The sequence below is a fragment of the Felis catus genome, chromosome C1 (assembly GCF_018350175.1).
Source record: "Felis catus isolate Fca126 chromosome C1, F.catus_Fca126_mat1.0, whole genome shotgun sequence".
Classification (NCBI taxonomy): Eukaryota; Metazoa; Chordata; class Mammalia; order Carnivora; family Felidae; genus Felis; species Felis catus.
This window is the reverse complement of record NC_058375.1, coordinates 178,552,275-178,570,685: the sequence shown is the minus strand read 5'-3', so window position 1 is coordinate 178,570,685 and position 18,411 is coordinate 178,552,275. Positions and strand designations below refer to the sequence as shown.

Genomic DNA, 18,411 nt, shown 5'->3' with positions numbered 1-18,411 from the left:
TCTGTGAGTTCGAGCCCCGCGTCGGGCTCTGGGCTGATGGCTCAGAGCCTGGAGCCTGCTTCCGATTCTGTGTCTCCATCTCTCTCTGCCCCTCCCCCATTCATGCTCTGTCTCTCTCTGTCTCAAAAATAAATAAAAACGTTAAAAAAAATTAAAAAAAAAACTAGTCATTCAAAAATTCACCTTCTACTACATGATAACCGTCCGTAACAGCATGACATATTTTAATATTCCTTAAGTTCAGGCACTTGCAACTTATTTTGCACCCCCAACCGCAAGAGTCATAAGAATTGGGCTACCTTCCTTGCCCTTATCAGGGTTACTTCCGTCCACCTGAAAATTAAAAATTAACAGTGCAAGCTTGTCTGCAAGTACCTTTTAAACTTGGCCCCTCCCCGTTGGACACCATTCCTTCTGCAGCCCCACCAGTCCTTCTAGGGCAAGTGCAAACAATACTTTTCGTTACAATAACTTGTATGCAGGAACACATACACACACACACACACACACACACACACACACACACAGGCACACGAAGCAGTGTTTCATCTGTAGCAAAGCAGCCAGAGAAAAGTTTACTGGCTCTAGCCAATTGGAGGCTGTGGAGCCGAGCCAAATTAGCATGTTTTTCTCCGCCTCTAGATGAAGTCATGATTGAAACATGGCCTTGAACTTCTTTCATAAAGGGATAGAAGAGTAGGAAAGAAAAGCTAAACCTGCAGGAAAGTGCCCCGTGCCGGGGAGAACGCGGTTAGGAAGTGTGCGCCTGCTTCTGAACCCTGAGTGGTTCTCAGTTCTGTAACCTTCGCCTCCCACTGGGTGGAGTAGGGCTTTTAAGAGCAGCTGGAATGCAGTTCCCCTGATCAGTGTAGCCAGTTGTTGCCTGTCTGAACCTCTGCCAGTCCTGGAGAGCGGTGCTCTGAGCTCAAGCCAGCAGGCCTCTTTCTGCCCGCTCGCTGCCGTCCTTCTTGCCGGAGAAGAACGTTCCCACCTGTCCAGCCATGGGGGAGGACGCCGCCCAAGCTGAGAAGTTTCAGCACCCGGGGTCTGCCGTGTGGCAGGAGAAGCCAGCCAGCCCCAGCCTCGCGCCCTCTTCCACGCCGAGCCCCAGCCTGAACCTGGGGAGCACGGAGGAGGCCATCCGGGACAACTCGCAGGTGAACGCCGTCACGGTGCTCACGCTCCTGGACAAGCTGGTGAACATGCTGGATGCCGTGCAGGAGAACCAGCACAACATGGAGCAGCGGCAGATCAGCCTAGAGGGCTCCGTGAAGGGCATCCAGAACGACCTCACCAAGCTCTCCAAATACCAGGCCTCCACCAGCAACACGGTGAGCAAGCTGCTGGAGAAGTCCCGCAAGGTCAGCGCCCACACTCGCGCGGTCAAGGAGCGCATGGACAGGCAGAGCGCGCAGGTGAAGCGGCTGGAGAACAACCACGCCCAGCTCCTCAGGCGCAACCATTTCAAAGTGCTCATCTTCCAGGTCAGTGCCCCCCTCCTCCTCCTCCCGCCCAGCTGGGATTCCTCAGCCTTCGTGGTCTCAGTCAGCCTGGCTCTCACAGCCACTTCTACATCTGTCCTGCCTGTCAGGGATCCCACACACACCAGGCGTTGTCCCCATCCGCCTTCAGCAGGAGTGTGACCTCCGCACCCGGGGGTGGGAATTTCTCGGGTCACGGCAGCCTAAACCCAAGGCAGTTGCCCCAGAGGTCAGTACGCCAGGGTCATTTGTTAGGGAGCACCTGGACGCACTCCATACAGGTTGGGACGGTGAGCAGGTGCGTGCACCCGAGTCAAATTCATGCGTCTCCTTGCATTATGAACTTGGGGCTCTGACTGCAGCTGTTAGCTGGACAGGGCATATTAATTCAGTGCCTGTTGATTAACTCTTTGTGGAAATGAGATAATCATCTGATTTTTTGTTTAATCAAGAAGTCAAATTCATGACTGCTTCTCTCTTTGTCTAAAGGCTGCCAATGTTTGAGAAGCTAACCAAGTACTGAAGACTGACTGCATTAGAATTGAACTAGTCTCTTCCTTTAAGATTCTTGTCACCAAAGCAATCTTTGTTATTTTCTGGCAAATAATGCACTAAAAATACAGAGCATAACTCTTTACAGATACACGAGGTATGCCTCTTATTGCTCAGAGAAGCCACAACTGTAAAATAAAAGCAGTGTTATCAGTTTTAGTTGCAAAGGCTAGTCTCGAATATTTTCTCTTTCCGATGGTTGCCTTAGAATAAAAAGGCCACTTAATTTTTTTTAATGCATCAATGATGCAGTTAATGTAGCAAGAGGGTATCTGGGGACAGGGAGGTTGCGTGGGGCTGTTGTTCCGCCAAGTGGTGGGCATTTGTGAATCCAAGGGTAGCCCTGCCCCAGGCTGGAAGTCCTTCCGCCCAATGGAACGCAGCCAACACAGAGCCCAGGAAGCAATTGCCATGCCTGCCCCAGGGCTGTCTCCTTGTGACCATGTGAATAGGAGAGGATTTCAAAGCCATGGAGGGGAGAGGCTATAACCAACTGTTTGATTGTGAAAGGCACACAAGAAGAGCCTTCATCTCCCAAGGGAGATTTAGAAATTGGAATTTAAGCCGAGGGAGCCTTCTTTTTTCTAAATGAATCTGCTCCGCCAAGTTAGAACCTAAGCCTCTTTCCCTCCTTAAAAGGAAAGACTCATCTGGCTGTTTTTTTGTCCTCCCCAAATTGCACTTGATGTAAAGCTTCAGGCAGCTGATGTCCTCCTATACCTTGCAGGCTTTTGCAGCCCAGACATTTTTTAGCCTTTAATGCAAATGGAATAGCTTTTCATGCACCAGATGAACTGAAAAGAGATACGGTGACTGCGCCTTTCTTAAGCCATATAAGATCCTTTACTTTATTAGCCTAAAAGATATTAGAAATCTCAGCTCTCAAGGCATTTCTAAATTAAATACTGATCTCCAAACAAAACCAAACATGTGCAGACATGTTTAAATCTGAGTCATCAAAGGAAATTTTCCTCCCTCCAGTATGAATCAGGGAGATTATCTCTTGTCCTCTATCCTTAGTTAAGGGAAGAAGAAGTATCTAGTAGAGGAAGATCATACTTTGTCGGGATCGGTTTATGTTTCATTTTGCCGCGGATGTTCTGTAGTTGTTGGAGGCAGGGACGGAAGAGATAGGTGAGTAAAAATTCAAGAGAACTGTAAATCTGACATTTAAAAAAAACAACAGGTGGGGAACTTAAAGACTCAGGCTGCTGTTGAGCCATACCCCGGTCTCCTCTTTTGTCACATTGGATTGACAGGTGTGAAATTGCAGCCAGAAGTGGTCGGAATTCTCCATAGAGTGAGCAAAAGGTGAAACAGGGGTGCTCAAGACCAGGGTGGAAGCTAAGAGAATCCAAAGCAACGTATTCAGTCTCCATTCTGCGCCTCTTAACAAGCCGCCCCCAAGGACCCTTTTTTTTTTTTTTTTTTTTAAAGAGCAGGTTAGGAAGCAAGGACCTGAAGGCAAGGAACTGGAGCTTTCTGAAGCCATGTAAGATCCTTTCGTAGCCTGAAGGATATTAGAAATCTCAACTCTCAAGACATCGTAAGGTGGTTATTTTGCAAAAACAAATGTGGGTGCAGTCTCTTCATGGAGAGTTGTTCTTTCTCTTAAAGTAGGGGCTCGCAGGGTGGCGGTCATGCCAGTGGATGGAATACTAACTTGTGCTGGAGAGTGCTCCAGTCGAGGGGTTGAGAAGATCTATTTTGTCACACAGACACTGGTTCAAATGCGAGTTTCACCGCTTGCCAACTATGTGATCTTGTGCACATTTTGCAGCTTCTCCAAGCTTCTGTTTTCTCATCTGTACACTGAGGATATGAATAGGAGCAAAACATTTGTCAGCTCTTTTAGTAAGCCCTGCATGCTCTAAGTATCCTTCTGTGCATTCTCTCATTTGCCCTCAACTTACAGACGAGGAGGCTGCAATTCGAAGGTATCTATATCTTGTTTGAAGTTATTGAGTAACGTCAAGCAGTGAGGCGGGGATTTGAACTCACATATAATTGATTCCATGCTCTTAAACATGGATGCTTTTCCCTTTGTATCTCTCACAGGGTGAGGAATAAATGCAATAACCTCTTTAAAATGGTTAGTGAGTTACATGGTGTGAGAACTCAAGGAATGGAAGCTATTCCTGGGTGGATCTGACATGCATTTACACAGTGAAGGTTATACTTTAGCTTATTGAGAAACATGGCTGCTGAGTGAAAACTGACCCCACCCTACTCGAGATCTGACAACAGCCAGGCCTATGCTTTTTAGATGGGACTCATTAAAAGCTATATACCCGCGCACGCGCACACACACTCTCTTCCATTCCCTGCCATGAGTCGTATGGCAACTACCATGTCGAAATCAATATTATATCCCCGATACACCATGAGAGCAAAGGACTCTGCCCAAAGGGCCTACCCGAAATAGCCCCTTCTAGTGGCAGGCTTTACTGTGTGGCTGAGAGCGGGTGGGTGAGAGAGTAAGAAAGCAGAGGACACACGAGTTGCCACTCCGTAGGTCATTTGTTGTTTTCAATCCCCTTGAATCCTCTGCCAGACTTTCTCTTCTAAATTCATTGGTTTTCTAATTCAAGACAAAAAAATTGGTGTGAAAATTTTGTTTTTAATGTGTATTTGTTTAAAAAAATTTTTTTTTCAACGTTTATTTATTTTTGGGACAGAGAGAGACAGAGCATGAACGGGGGAGGGGCAGAGAAAGAGGGAGACACAGAATCGGAAACAGGCTCCAGGCTCTGAGCCATCAGCCCAGAGCCCGATGTGGGGCTCGAACTCACGACCGCGAGATCGCGACCTGGCTGAAGTCAGACGCCTAACCGACTGCGCCACCCAGGCGCCCCGTTTAATGTGTATTTATTTTTTAGAGACAGCGAGAGTGCAAATAGGGAAGGGGCACAGAGAGAGAGAGGGGGACAGAGGATCTGAAGCAGGCTCTCTGCTGACAGCAGAGACCCCAAATGCGGGGCTCGAACCCACGAACCGTGAGATCGTGACCTGAGCCGAAGTCAGACGCTGAACCAACTGAGCCACCCGAGGGGCCCCTATGTGAGAAGTTTTAAGACGAGAAAGTGAGGAAAGCAAATCTGTCAGCTGGGCAGATGTAGCACTGTCAAGTTTAGAAGATGCGGTTTCCAGCTTGTAAGGTCCTGTCGTGTCTTCCAGAATCTGCAGGTGCTTTTTGGTTGTTGGTTGCTCGGTTGGTTTGTCTACTAGACGCTTCGACGTTCGCATTTTTTTTTAATTCCAACTTTTGTCCTTAATTTGTCCTATTTAAAATGTGTTATTTATGTATTTCCATGCGTGCTGAACTTACAGGGTCGTTGTGGCTTTAAAGCCCCCTCCTGCCTTTAGCAGTTACTTCAAATTATAGCCACTGGCACCTAAAACTCGAGAATAGTCACCTCCCTTTGAGTGATGAAGCAAATTGTAAAATCCTTGTTAAACTTAGCAGCTTTTCTTTTTATATATAGTTTTTAGGATAGCCTAAGATCAATGGTTGAACTCAAAATACTGTGACAGGATCCAGTGTAAATGAAATAAGACTGAAAGGGGTTGGTGATCAAAAAGCAAATGCTAAAAACTAACAAGACTCATGCTTTGCCCGTAAGCATGGCTATCTTTAACTAAACCTAGAGTTTACGCAGAAAATCAGTGCATTTACCATTAAAAGGAAATTTTCTCTGTTGATTCATGAGCCTAGCATTTCACAGCTAACTGGCCCTGAGGGTGTGGCGCCCACTTATGCCTTAAGGTTCTAGTAATGATTATCCCGAAAAAGCGGTGTGGGAATGGCTTCAAATCCAGGGAACAAAATGAGACTCCTCCTGGACAGCTTACACTTTCGTCCACATAAAATTGTGAAATTGGGTGAAAAGAGTAGAGGTTGGGTATTTGCCGTGGATACATTCGTAGAGAAGCAGGCCTATAAATGTGTTCAAAGATTCATCATTTGGCTTCCTTCAATGAGATCAGAATTTTAGAACAGTGCTAAAAGTATAACGTCTTCAGACTATTTTCAAGTTGATTTTTCTTTAAAGACTGTACTTTCTCTATCCAAAACCACTGCTCTGAAAACTGTTAAATTATTACAGACGTTGAAGAAATGGCAATATAGGAAATCAAAGACACCTTAATACGACAACTCGCCATGTTTATGTCCCATTGATTAATGTTCCCATAATGGGATATTGGTTTTGATGCGCTCCTCATCCCGTGCCCTTTTAGTTTCTGAGACCAAATACTTGCTCTCATTGTTATTGTTTACACTTATTGAATGTCAGCGCAGCCTCAGGCCTGTTAAGTGAATAACTGATTCTCGTTTCTTCAAAAGAATCATTGCTTTGTCTCCTTTGTTAAAAAACTGGACTGTTTGTCAGATGCAGTCCTTCCAGGTAAATGTGGCCCCTTCCCTTGTTTTGCACATCTGTGTCTGTTGGAATTGAGTGAAAAGCATTGTCCGGTGCAGCTCAGGTCCTGTGGTTCGAATCCTTGTACGAAACAAAGCATGTTTGGTGTTGGTACTTTAGGAGATCGCGTCTACAATTTTTTTTAGTTATTGTTCGTGGGGTTTACATTAATGTCACAAAACCAAATATCTTGGAGCTGGAAAGTACCTTAATAACCATTTAGCTTAACTTCATTTTATATCAAAGAAACAGACGCCCAGAGAAAGTGACTAGCAAGGTTTCATTTTATTAATAATAGAAATGACGGAGTTGAACTGTAAAATGAGTAAAAACAAACACTGTATTCCCACTATGGCAAAGTTCATGCTTACTGGGTTTTCTGCATCAGCTTTTAAATAATTCAGAATGATTTGTTTTGTTTTGGTTTTTGTTTTGTGTTTTTTTGCTTTTTTTTTTTTTTCTTTTTGTGGGTAGCAAAGAATACCTAACCGGTGTGATCTTAAAAAAGAATTGAACCCTTGATAACACTGAAAAATAATGAAACTTTTAAATCCTCCACAATGTGAAAGACTGCTCAGGGATTATAACTAATGCATTTTATTCTTATGACTTGCTGATTCTACCGACAGCTGCCTTAGGGGTGCAGTTCTAATCAATGGCTTTATCCACTTGGCAATCTATACCTCAGAAACACAAATTGGAGAAAACCATCAATGTGTAAAAGAGACCTATAAATCAGAATGTCAGGTGGGCATAGTTCCATTTTAATAACTAGTATTTAGAGATTATTGGATAAGGCATCCCGTGGACACAAATTTATGGTCCTCATATCCCTCCAGGATGCCACCACATCCCTCTGGGTCTATGACAGGCTTCGCTCTTTTCGTCTAACAACAGGGATGATAAGTCTGTGACCCAAGAACACACTGCTGGCTTCTCTCCCCTTAGTCAAGCTTTTACGGTCGGCTTCCTTTTCTAACGCGAGTCTTAGAATCTCCTTTAAAGCGTATGCATCTATATATGTGCAAAGATTTGCTTCCGCGAACTCCAACACAAGAAGTGCTCAGCGTGTTGGCAGGCTTCTCTGTGTTGGTATCTACATGCGCGACTGGGACAGCCAGTTCACGAGAATCAATAGAAATAGCAAACAAGCTGAAGTGTAAGGAAAAATGCCACTTCTGGAGAGTTCTTTCCTTCCTTTTCTCTTTAGTGCTGCAAGCACATCATTCATATAGGTTTGAAGTGTGCCGTTTAATTCTCCCTTCCTTTGAAAAACTCCTAAGGGTTCTTGTGAAAGGTCAGAACCCAGAGCAGCTGTGTCAGTGGCAGCCGAGTACCTTTTGGAAAATAAATCTGTAGAGCAAACTGTCAGCTGCTTCTGGGGGGCCTCTGCCGGGTAGAAGGGCCCCAGAAGTCAGCGCCAGCCCACGAGGGATTCTTGGTGCCCTGTTAGGGAGTCACAGGCCCTAAGCAGATCTATGAGTCACTAGCCCAGGTAAGCGGTGATAGAATGGAGGACGTAGAGTTGATCCTCCCCCTTGAAAGAGCTGTCAAGATTGGAATCTGTAAGAGAAAGCAGATCAGAACCATTATGACAGGAGGCTGAAGCAGGCGGAAGTGTCCCTTTCCCCGTAGACAGGTGAAGTCTCAAGTGTTTCCATGAGGCCTGTGTGAGAGGACTGAGCAGGGCACGTGCACAGGTCAGATTGGGTGCCTGTGGACCGTGTTGGTGTAGAGGACGTACCGCCATGACATGCCCGTTGAATATCCGCCAGCAAAGCGCTTACGTTATAGCCCGACACGACGCGTACGTTCAGTCGAAACAAAAATAGAGATTTTTGAGGGGTGTCAGTATTTTGTTGCTTCTAAAAAAAAAAAACAGAGAGGAAAGGTAAGGCCTCCGTGTGCTTGGACATCCACCATTCCTGTGTGACAGGAAGGGGCTTGCCCTCAGACTGGATGCCATGAGCAGCCACAAAATAGACGCTGTCCAGTAGACAGAACACAACGAACTGCTCGAGCAATTAAAATGACAGCAGAAGCATAAAGCAGTTAGCCAAAAAAAGAGATATCTCACTCGTTCCCACTTTTGTAAAGACACAGCCAGCTCGTCTGGATTGTGTCTGTTCCCACTGGGTTTATTTTCATAGCCGGCGTTGAGAGCCCTCGTGTAAACGTCCCAGGCGTTGGATAGAAGAGTTCGGTGGTTTCCCACCGTCCCTCAGCTGCCCTCACGCGTGTGGTATCTACCACACAAGGCCGCTGCCTCCCCTGACAGCGCGCTCTCCTCAAACCTGTCCTTGACGGACATGTGCCGAGAGAGAGGGACAGGAGTCTCCCGCTCAACAGTAGCTGTGCTTTCGTAATAACAGAATTTACATTTGAGAAAAAAAACGCAGGATTGCTGAATTCTTTTGGAAGCACGGTCAACATGTCTACCTTTTTGTTAAGGTTGAAGAAAGGGACGTTAGCAGGGTGTTCCTCTGATTACCCGGAGAGATTAAGGCATACGAGTTGTACCTCTTCTCTGGGAACCAAGGCTTATTTTTGTAGTTTCTTCTGCTTCCTTCACTGAGGACTTAACTTTTCACTGAGTTCTTAGTTTCTTCCTTTCCTGCAGGCAGCTCCTGCCAAACCCTCCCAAGCCTTTTGTCAAACCCCAGGAGTAATCTTGCTTCTGGACCAAGCATCAGGGCCTTAGCTGTTGCTGTAGTCGGCCTCCCTGTCAGTAATGCTCATCCACTGAGAATACCCTCCTTCCTTAGAAACGGAAACCGCAGCGTCCCTTAGGCCTCGGTTCTCATTTCCCGGTGGCAGCAGCAGTCACCTAACTTCCTTAGAAGAGCGAAACCCGTTCTTTTGTAGTCCTCAGGCCTACCCAGCGGAGGGGCAATTTCTATTCCGGCCACTCTCTCAAGGCTTTCTTAGAAAGCCCTGGGGCGCCTGGGTGGCGCTGTCGGTTAAGCGTCCGACTTCAGCCAGGTCACGATCTCTCCGTCCGGGAGTTCGAGCCCCGTGTCGGGCTCTGGGCTGATGGCTCAGAGCCTGGAGCCTGTTTCCAATTCTGTGTCTCCCTCTCTCTCTGCCCCTCCCCCGTTCATGCTCTGTCTCTCTCTGTCCCAAAAATAAATAAACGTTAAAAAGGTAAACTTTAAAAAAAAAAAAAAAAAAGCCTTGTGTTCATTCAATAAATAGCTGTTGAGCTGCCAGGAACTATTGTGACGGGGGCACAACAGTGAACAAGAGACCCAAATTGCCACCCTCATGGGGAGTACATGGGGAGTGCCAGCAAGATAGAGGCAAGTTGAGACTTGAAACATGGGAAAGTTGCTCTCTGGAAAAGTCGAGGTCATAAATGACTCGTGGGAATGCCATGTTTCTTTCCGATTTTTTTTACTTGGTCCGTCATACTATGTTCCTGACTGTCTTTATGACATTAAAAATGGGTGGTTGTGGAGAGGGCTTTGGGAAACAGAATCTGTGATTTCTTTACTCTAACAAAGGTTCTATATAACCAGATTTTCTGTTAACCTCTATCCAAGATTTTATCCTTTGTTTCTAACCAATTTATGGAATGGACTGTGGTATGAGTATATGTGCAAAAGAGGGAGACACGGGGCTGTGTTTTTTCCAGAATAGCGTAACTATTCCGTTCCGTGGTTAATAAGGAGAGGGACTTCTAGGTTTCTCTGTATCAAAACTTTGTTCATTTAGTTTCTGTAGGCAAAAAGTTAAAAAATATGCAGGCACACTCTTAGGATATGTGTTTGACCCTAACCCCAATGTCATTGACTTTTCAATCAATTAAAAGAAGGGAAATCCTTACTGTTAACATGGACCTCACCTGAAGTCTAGATCCCAGACAGACTTGTTAAATGCACCAAATCCAGTTATGTTTCAAACTGGGAATTTACCGGGCAGTCCACCGTATAATCTGGTAAGGTTGAAGCTAAGGAGGAAGTGGGACTCTGAAGCCTGGCCCACCTTGGCATTCCTACAGAACCCCGAGTGTCCCTGGGAGTGCGGTTTGAAAGTTGCTAATCGAGGTCAAGTCCTCTTGTTCATCTTTGGGAGAGACTGAGACCCAAGGAGATCAGATAATTTGCTGAAAGCCACACAGGCACTCGGCAGTACAGCAAAGACTGAGACTCAGGCTTCTGTTACACGTTCTTTCCACTCTGCTGGTTCTTTCCATGAAAATGTGAAGACACCTTGCTGGCCAGCTCTCATTTTCCAATATTCGAAGAAAAATTTTAAAAAAGAAAGGGATTCCTTGGGCCCCTGGGTGGCTCAGTCGGTTAAGTGTCCAACTTTGGCTCAGGTCACGATCTCACAGCTCATGAGCTCGAGCCCCGCGTGGGGCCCTGTGCTGGCAGCTCGGAGCCTGGGGCCTGCTTCGGATTCTGTGTCTCCCTCTGTCTCTGCCCCTCCCCTGCTCACATTCTCTCTCTCTTTCTCTCTTTCTCTCTCTCAAAAATAAATACACAGTAAAAAAAATTAAAAATTAAAATTAAAAAGAAAGGGATTCCTGTGCTGTGTGACCCAAGTTACCTGAAAGCAAATCCACCCTCTTAGAAGAAGTGGAACACCATTGCCCTTGAACTCTGGAGGCAAGTTCTCAGGCTCTGCTCCCTGAGACACAGAGAAGGTCAGACCTTTGCCTCTGTGTCCAGAAACTGAGGGAAGAGGTATGTTGGGAATAGTGCAGGGAAAGGGACAGATTCCTGAGCTTCTGTCCTCACTCTTAGCTCTAGGTGGGGGATCTAAGTAAGTATTCTTGTCCAAGGAAGCTCTGTTTAACAAGAGAACCTTGATAAGCTGCTTCAGAGACCTCCCTCGCTCCTCTAAGAACGGCCATGGTATGCGTCCTGTCCTTATTAATGCCCACATAGGATATCCTGAACCGCAGGGCTTCATGGGTGGGCCCCCAGTGAGGCTGGCCCTGCCTTCTCTTACTCTAAAATCATGTCATCAGAAAAATTAGTGTGCACTTCTGAATAGATACCAAGGTTGACCACACTTTTCCTTCTGATTCCTAGCGGGGGAGGAAACCTGATCAAGGCTGTACATGGTGTCTGACTCTTGAGGACTTCCCAGTTCTCTCCCTTGCCCCCATCTTTTATCTTCTAACTCCACCTCCAGTGGGATTTTGGCAGGAGCAGAGCCACCTGACCTTGAAGGAAGATGGGAGACAGAGGCCTCTTGGGTTCACAGTAACTTACTTTAGCTCCTTTATCTAGGCAACTTCCTGGTCTGTCAGAGCCACAACCCACTTCCTCCCCTGCCCGTCACTGATAGAGCCCTTGTCATCTGCCCTCATAATATTCCCAATAAGCATCCCCTGCCCTTATCCAGCCTCGGGGGAATGACTTGACCAGTTTAGAATTCACTCTCCATATTCTAGAAAACTGAAGCCACAAACGTGTGGTTTCTGTCATCCCCATGTGCCAGAAAGATACACACTGCAAATGACAGCAGCTCAGGACCGTTTGTAACATCTGTTATTAACATGAAATCTATCTACATTGTCCATCTTTTCAGGAAGAAAATGAGATCCCTGCCAGTGTGTTTGTGAAAGAGCCAGTTTCCAGCCCAGCGGAAGAGAAGGAGGAGCTCGCTGATGAAAACAAGTCCCTGGAGGAAACCTTGCACACGGTGGACCTCTCATCAGATGATGAATTGCCCCATGATGAGGAGACCCTGGAAGACAGTGCGGAGGAAAAGATGGAAGAAAGCAGGGCAGAGAAAATAAAAAGATCCAGCCTCCGGAAAGTAGATAGCCTCAAGAAAGCGTTTTCTCGCCAGAACATCGAGAAAAAAATGAACAAGCTGGGGACAAAGATCGTGTCTGTAGAGAGGAGAGAGAAGATTAAGAAATCTCTCACTTCCAATCACCAGAAAATATCCTCAGGGAAAAGCTCCCCCTTCAAGGTTTCTCCCCTCACTTTTGGTCGGAAGAAAGTCCGAGAGGGAGAAGGCCCCGCAGAAAACGAGACCAAGTCAGAAGACACGCCTAGCAGCGAGCAGATGCCAGACGACCATGAGGAGAGCTCGTTTGCAGAGGGTCTTTCTGAAGCGTCCCTCACCGGTGCCCTGGTGGAAGGCAGGAGCAAGGAGGAGGATGCAGAGAGGGAGGCCTCCAGAGGGAGTAACTCCGGCAGGGATAGCAACATCGACTTGACAATTGTGGAAGATGAAGAGGAGGAGTCGGTGGCCCTGGACCAAGCGCAGAAGGTTCGCTACGAGGGAGGCTACCTGCTGACCTCTGAGGATGCAGAGCAGTCGGATGCAAGCCCGGGCCAGCCTGCCGTGCTCCAGGTGGACCAGACCGCCTAAACGCGCAGCCTGCCGGGCCCAGCCTGAGCTTCCGTTCCGGCGGGTAACCAGAGTCTGGAAACAAAGCCCTGCACGTGTCCGCACTACCCACTCACTACCGTGTTGTTGTCCAAGCAGCCCTCACCCACTCCACAGGAGCAGCGCACAGATGGACCAAGATCTACTGTGAAGGCGACCTGTCAGGAGCGTCGCTTCCAACGTGTTCTTCGGTTCTGTTTTTGTAGAATTTCTCCAAGATTGCATGGAAGAAGAGAAGGGGCAGCTGCAAAACGCTGACCAATTTGGCTTAGTTAGAAAAACCAGAGGCTACTTGAGACAATAGTCATGAGATGGGATTCATTTCTTGTCATTCCATAGGCTTGCCGAATAGTGTACCAGCGCCATATTGAATTTCCACTGAACTCTGTGAAGCTAATTATTGTAAGTCAAGTGTGCGATATATAATATACATATGTATTTAAGCTAAGGACATACCTACTTTATATTATAAGAAAAAAACACACTTTTTTAAAAAGGTAGAAGAGACAGTCTGGTCGCTTATTCACTTAATAGAAACCAATGTTTTAACTTCAAATGAAGAAAACATTGAAAGACTGTAATATTCAGCTAATCAAGTAAGATCTAGGAAAGTCAGGACTATCAGAAAAAGACAACTAAGAGGGAGAAGTTGGAAAATAAGAGAAACGGGAAAGAAGGAATGCCAAAGAGAATGAAGGCCTAGAAAAGCCACGTGCTTAGAAGTAAAATATTTACTGTATTAACTCAAGTATTCTTTTCCTTAAATAACAATTCTAAAGAGTTTCGTATATCCTTGAACAACACGTTATATCTTCACAATATTTTTATCTTCTAATATTTTCAAATAATATAAAAATATAGTTTACTGTGTTAAAGCTGCATTTTGCTTAATAAATAAAAGACTTACAGATCTTTCACCAAGGAGCTTTAAAAGGATGCCGTGTCTTTAACACCGGAACGAACGTAAATCTCAGAAATTAATATGTACTGGCTTTTGTAGGAAGTTCGATCGGACGACTCTTTCATGCTTTCCAAATTTAAAATGACCTTTACACTCCAAATGATGTAATGTAGGTGTGTAAGATGTTAAAAGCAACAGGTTTGAGAAGGGAAGGATTGTTTTTCCTTTTGTATATGATGGTAATTTCATTTTAGGTCATATTTTATTTATATATTAATTTCGCAGAGTATTAATAGGATTCTTCCAAAAGCATGCTAGTGTTTATGTATATGTGCACCCTTATTCGGCCGGGATAATTTTTACTCCGGTCTAACGTTATACTAAAACATTGCTTTCTCTATTTTTGATTACAGAATGCTAATGTTTTGAGAACACGACTAAATTATAGTGTAGAGGCAATTGTGCCGGGGAGCAAATTCCCTACCTTTAGTGTGTACCACTCACTATAAGTAACCTGACAAATATAAGTAACCCAAGACGGTATTAACAAACAATGCTTTGTTTCCTAAAAGGAAAAACAGGCTCAAGGTATTGATAGCCTAACCTATACAGCTGTGTCCCTATTTGCCGTAATGTACCTCAGACATTAGATTGTTGAACTAACGATGGCTGTGTTAAAGAAGACTAAATAAACCAAAGCATGAAAAGCGTGTAACGATGTCAGTTTTTTCGGCAGAGCAATTTTAGAACAAGCAGAAAGAATTGATTTGTAAACTCTCCTCCAAACGTAGCTGTGATGTCGATTGTCTCGGTCTTGATGTCCCCTATTAACTCTGCTTTCTTTTCCCCCTGATCTCATTTAGAAATCCAGGTCTCGTTCTTCAAGTTTAACTTTCTTGACATCACCTTGCCAGCTCTGGAGAGCATCTGAATTTATTGCAGCAGCTTGGTAAATTTGATAGTTCCATCTGCATTTTTATTGTTTGGTACCAGATCTTATAATACCTTAAGTAGCCCTGCAAACATGACTGTGTTGAACTGTGCATTCAGTTTATTCACACAGATAAACCTTTGTCTTCGGCAGAACCGCGGACTGGGTAGAAGACTTCATTTCACTCCGGGACCTAAGCATGCCTGTTTAACCTTTATGAAGTTACTGTCACTTCTTGCGGTCAGAGTTGGGGGATCCAGGGCTAATGTGATGTTTACATTTCCTTTCCAAAAATGCTGCTGCCGTTTGTTCCTATAAACTATCTGCATGTCAGTGAAAAGCTACCCTTAAATCTTTTTAGATTTTACTGACAAACGTTTATTCTGTGTTCCAAATTCAAAGCATTACGATTCTAAGCAATAAAGCAGTGAATGAGGCCAGATCATTGTTGGAAAACACATACTATAGGGATTAGAGAAAGCAGCAGTTGAGGAAATGGGAGCTATTTATTCTGAATTATTGTTGAATTATTTGCATACCGGTGAGGCTAAAAAGTCCCCAAATTCGATATGTCTTCTTTCCACCCACCCAATAACCCATCCCTGACTTTATGTGCCTGGAGCTCAAGAACTGGATTAGTTTTCCCCCAAAGATTGGTTATGCATTAATAAGCACTGAGATCCATATCTCAGAAATATAATTCAGGAGTAAGAAGTGTCTATTACATGGATCACAAATCTCACAGAGATATAGCAAAGATGTCACTTTACTACAAGATTTTATTTTTAAAATATACAGACATATATATTCCAGCAGGAAGATTTTCCTCTTTCCACTTAGGCATCTAGTATATGGTTGAATTTCATCTTATACGTGAAAAGACCCACACTGAGGCCAGTTGTGCACAAAATAAAAACTTTTCACATGCATTGTGTGATAACCCAAACTCCTGGTTTTGGCACTGCTCGTGCGTTTGAGTCCACTATCAAGAGACTAGGGGCTCCCTCGATATAGCTAAGCTCCTAGTGTAAGTAAAGGTTATAATGAAAGTCATTTCCTGCATTAAGACACGAATGCCCAAGCCCAGTTAATTCTTGCTTGAAAGTTTGTTTACTGCCCTACAGCCCAGGTCTAAATGATTTTATGTTGGAGACTGGGAGTCTGAGGGATCGAGGTACAGGTAGCAATCATTATTAACAGCTCCATAGCAACGACGAATCTTTTTCTAAAAACCAAGGCTGTGACACTGCAGAGCAAGTTTCCGAAGACACTGGCATTGTGACCTTTGTATTCTGCCCGATCTGGGCATCCAGATAAAGACTTGTGCAGCCAGGAACTCATTCCTAAAGAGAACAGGCAGTAACTCACATTATTACATTATTACATCCTTAAGATCCATCCTTCTTATTTTTGTTTTAAGCACCGCATCATCCTGCAGTATTTGAAACTACAATTATTTTTAATTCTTCACACAAACTGCCCCAATTAAGAAGCCACACTTTTAGCAAAACAACTTGACATTCATCCCTGTCAAGACTTTGCACCGTGTAAGGTTGATTCATTAAATATGTACTGGGCAATGCAACTATTTGCTACAACTCTTAGTGTCCAAAGCAGTAAGGCACAAGCATCAGGGAGAGGAAGCCAACATTTCTACCAGCTCACTTTAATGCCAGGCTAGGTACTCGTGGGGTCAGCAGTGCTGTGCCCCGACCACATGCTGAGCACAAGTACCCTCTCGTTTAATCACACAAATCCTATTAGGACAGTACCTTTTTTTTTTTTTTGGCAGCTGAAACTCTTCAATTTAATTTACTCCAACGAGTAAGATGGAGGCAGGGGGGATCTCCAGAGTCCGTAACAGCCCTAAGTTCTCACTCATGCTAGTTCTCACTCGTGCTAGAATTTATTTTTCCTTTGAAGTTCACAAAATTAAAAGACTTGTGCAAGTTTATGTAACTTCTGAATGTCAGAATCGGTGCTTCACCCCAGTCTGAAATCTATGCTGCTGCCAAGACAGATGCCTAACGATATCACCCAACTGTGCTTAATTATGAATCACTTTACAAGCTCTCAGATGGTATAGTATTAACTTCATTTATCGTCCCTTATACGGCATCAGGTACAGCTGCACTTTATAAATGATTTTGGTGATTGTCATTCCGAGGCTAAGGAAAAAACAGCTCCCGGTTCCCGGGGAGCCGTGGAGAGACTATTATTCAGGTCTGCTGAGGCCACAGAGGGGCTCCTAAGCTCCTTGGTATCGACCATTGTCAGTAGCTGCAGGGCTCACTTTGGGCATGGTTTAATAAGGGCAAGCTGTCAACAAAGATAGGTACTGGAATCAGCTTATTCAAAGACGGCACAACAAGTCTGCCTCAAAATCTTTAAGTAAAAGCAGTCATATCCCTGTGCCCTGCTAGAGAAATTGCTAGCATCGTCCCTGCCTGGACACATCCTCTCATAGGCTGAAGAAATGAGCAAATATCCGATCAGCATGGGGCGTTGGGGGAGTGTGGAGGTTCAAGAAATAGGGTGAATCTTGAGGACTTAGAAACCTAGCCTCTGAATATAACGCCTACAAAATCATCTTCTTGAGGAAAACAGGAGCTAGGCCACACAAATGTTGGCGTCTCCATTTCTGCGGGCAATCAAGGAAAAACCCCCCAGGCCAGCTCTCAGTCACCAAGATGTATGCTGCAGGCAGCAGCTTCTTCCAAAGGCTTTGAAAGTGGGCACAAACTCAAATGACCATGGGGCTCAGGCATGAGTAAAATGGTTCGAGGTGGTGGCACCAGTTGAGGCAAACTTGTCACCTGTGGGCATGATGGGACACCCTTATCGTCGTATGTCCAGAGGCAGTCAAGAAAGGCCCAAATTCTATCCTTTTATCATGAAAACCTGCTGGCTCTTCGCTGTTGGCAACTAGCTCAAATTATTTTAAGTATCGTGCGAGCCAGTCACGACCGTCCGCTGCCTGGATGCAGTGTAGACACAGACCATCAGTTTCTGACTCCTGCCCCACAGAGAGGCACTCCGTGTGCCCGACTCCTGTCCCTGTCCTGAGGCACACACAGAATAGAAAGCTAGTAGTAACTGGATTGGATTTGCCTCGAGAAGAAAACCTTCTTAGGGAAATACGAAACACAAAAATCGCCTCGCCAGAACATGCAAGCAGTGTTTTCTGGCTTCCTAGTGAGTGTGTGGAAAGATTGCCCCGATGCTGCGTAGTTACTGTAACAAGGAGACAGTCGCCAATCACACTGAAAGATGGCTATACGTTCTCTAATGGGAAACCACCGCTTCTTGTTCTCCGAGTTGCTAGCTACCTGTGGGCTACATGCAGAGCGCTTGGGTGTCTAACGGGTTTAGTATTTTTGGTAAACTAAGCATAGGATATGAGTATCCCATTTCTAAGTTCCGTTTAAAGAATACCTACTCCTGTCAATAACCTGAAGTTTCTGGAGATGACAGAAGGCAAGTTTGCACCCTGCAATGCCAAACATCATGGCAAAATTGCCAGCCCACACCCCAATTCTTCAACTCTTTGTTGCCAGTAATGAGGTACTAAAGGGAAAAAAACAGGGCTCAATCTTTTTGGATTCTAAACTCAGCCTTCAGAGCTCAGGGTTGGGGGTAAAAACTGGAACAGATTTAGCACAAGGGGCAAGACGTCCTTTGTTAAGGAGAAACCTGCTTGTAACCACTTGAAGCTCTAAGAAAGCAGAGGCATTAGCTGTGTTCCCTGAGGTCCACTGCATGCTAATTATC

General features: G+C 45.0%; 1 protein-coding gene across 1 annotated transcript; it reads left to right on the top strand.

Annotated features, from left to right (window-relative positions):
• Window positions 1–686: 686 nt before the first annotated feature.
• On the top strand, window positions 687–14,419 carry CAVIN2 (caveolae associated protein 2). The gene is made up of 2 exons (XM_003990983.6): window positions 687–1,484; window positions 11,996–14,419. The coding sequence occupies exons 1-2, from the start codon at window positions 1,002–1,004 to the stop codon at window positions 12,788–12,790; spliced, it is 1,278 nt and encodes a 425-aa protein (XP_003991032.1). The 5' UTR covers window positions 687–1,001; the 3' UTR covers window positions 12,791–14,419.
• The last annotated feature ends 3,992 nt before the right edge of the window (window positions 14,420–18,411 follow it).

Bases quoted from the DNA above. Each gene is read 5' to 3' on its own strand.
- CAVIN2 (XM_003990983.6), top strand. From the start codon at position 1,002: ATGGGGGAGGACGCCGCCCAAGCTGAGAAGTTTCAGCACCCGGGGTCT. The intron at 1,485-11,995 runs GTCAGTGCCCCC...CCATCTTTTCAG, and splicing joins TCAAAGTGCTCATCTTCCAG to GAAGAAAATGAGATCCCTGC.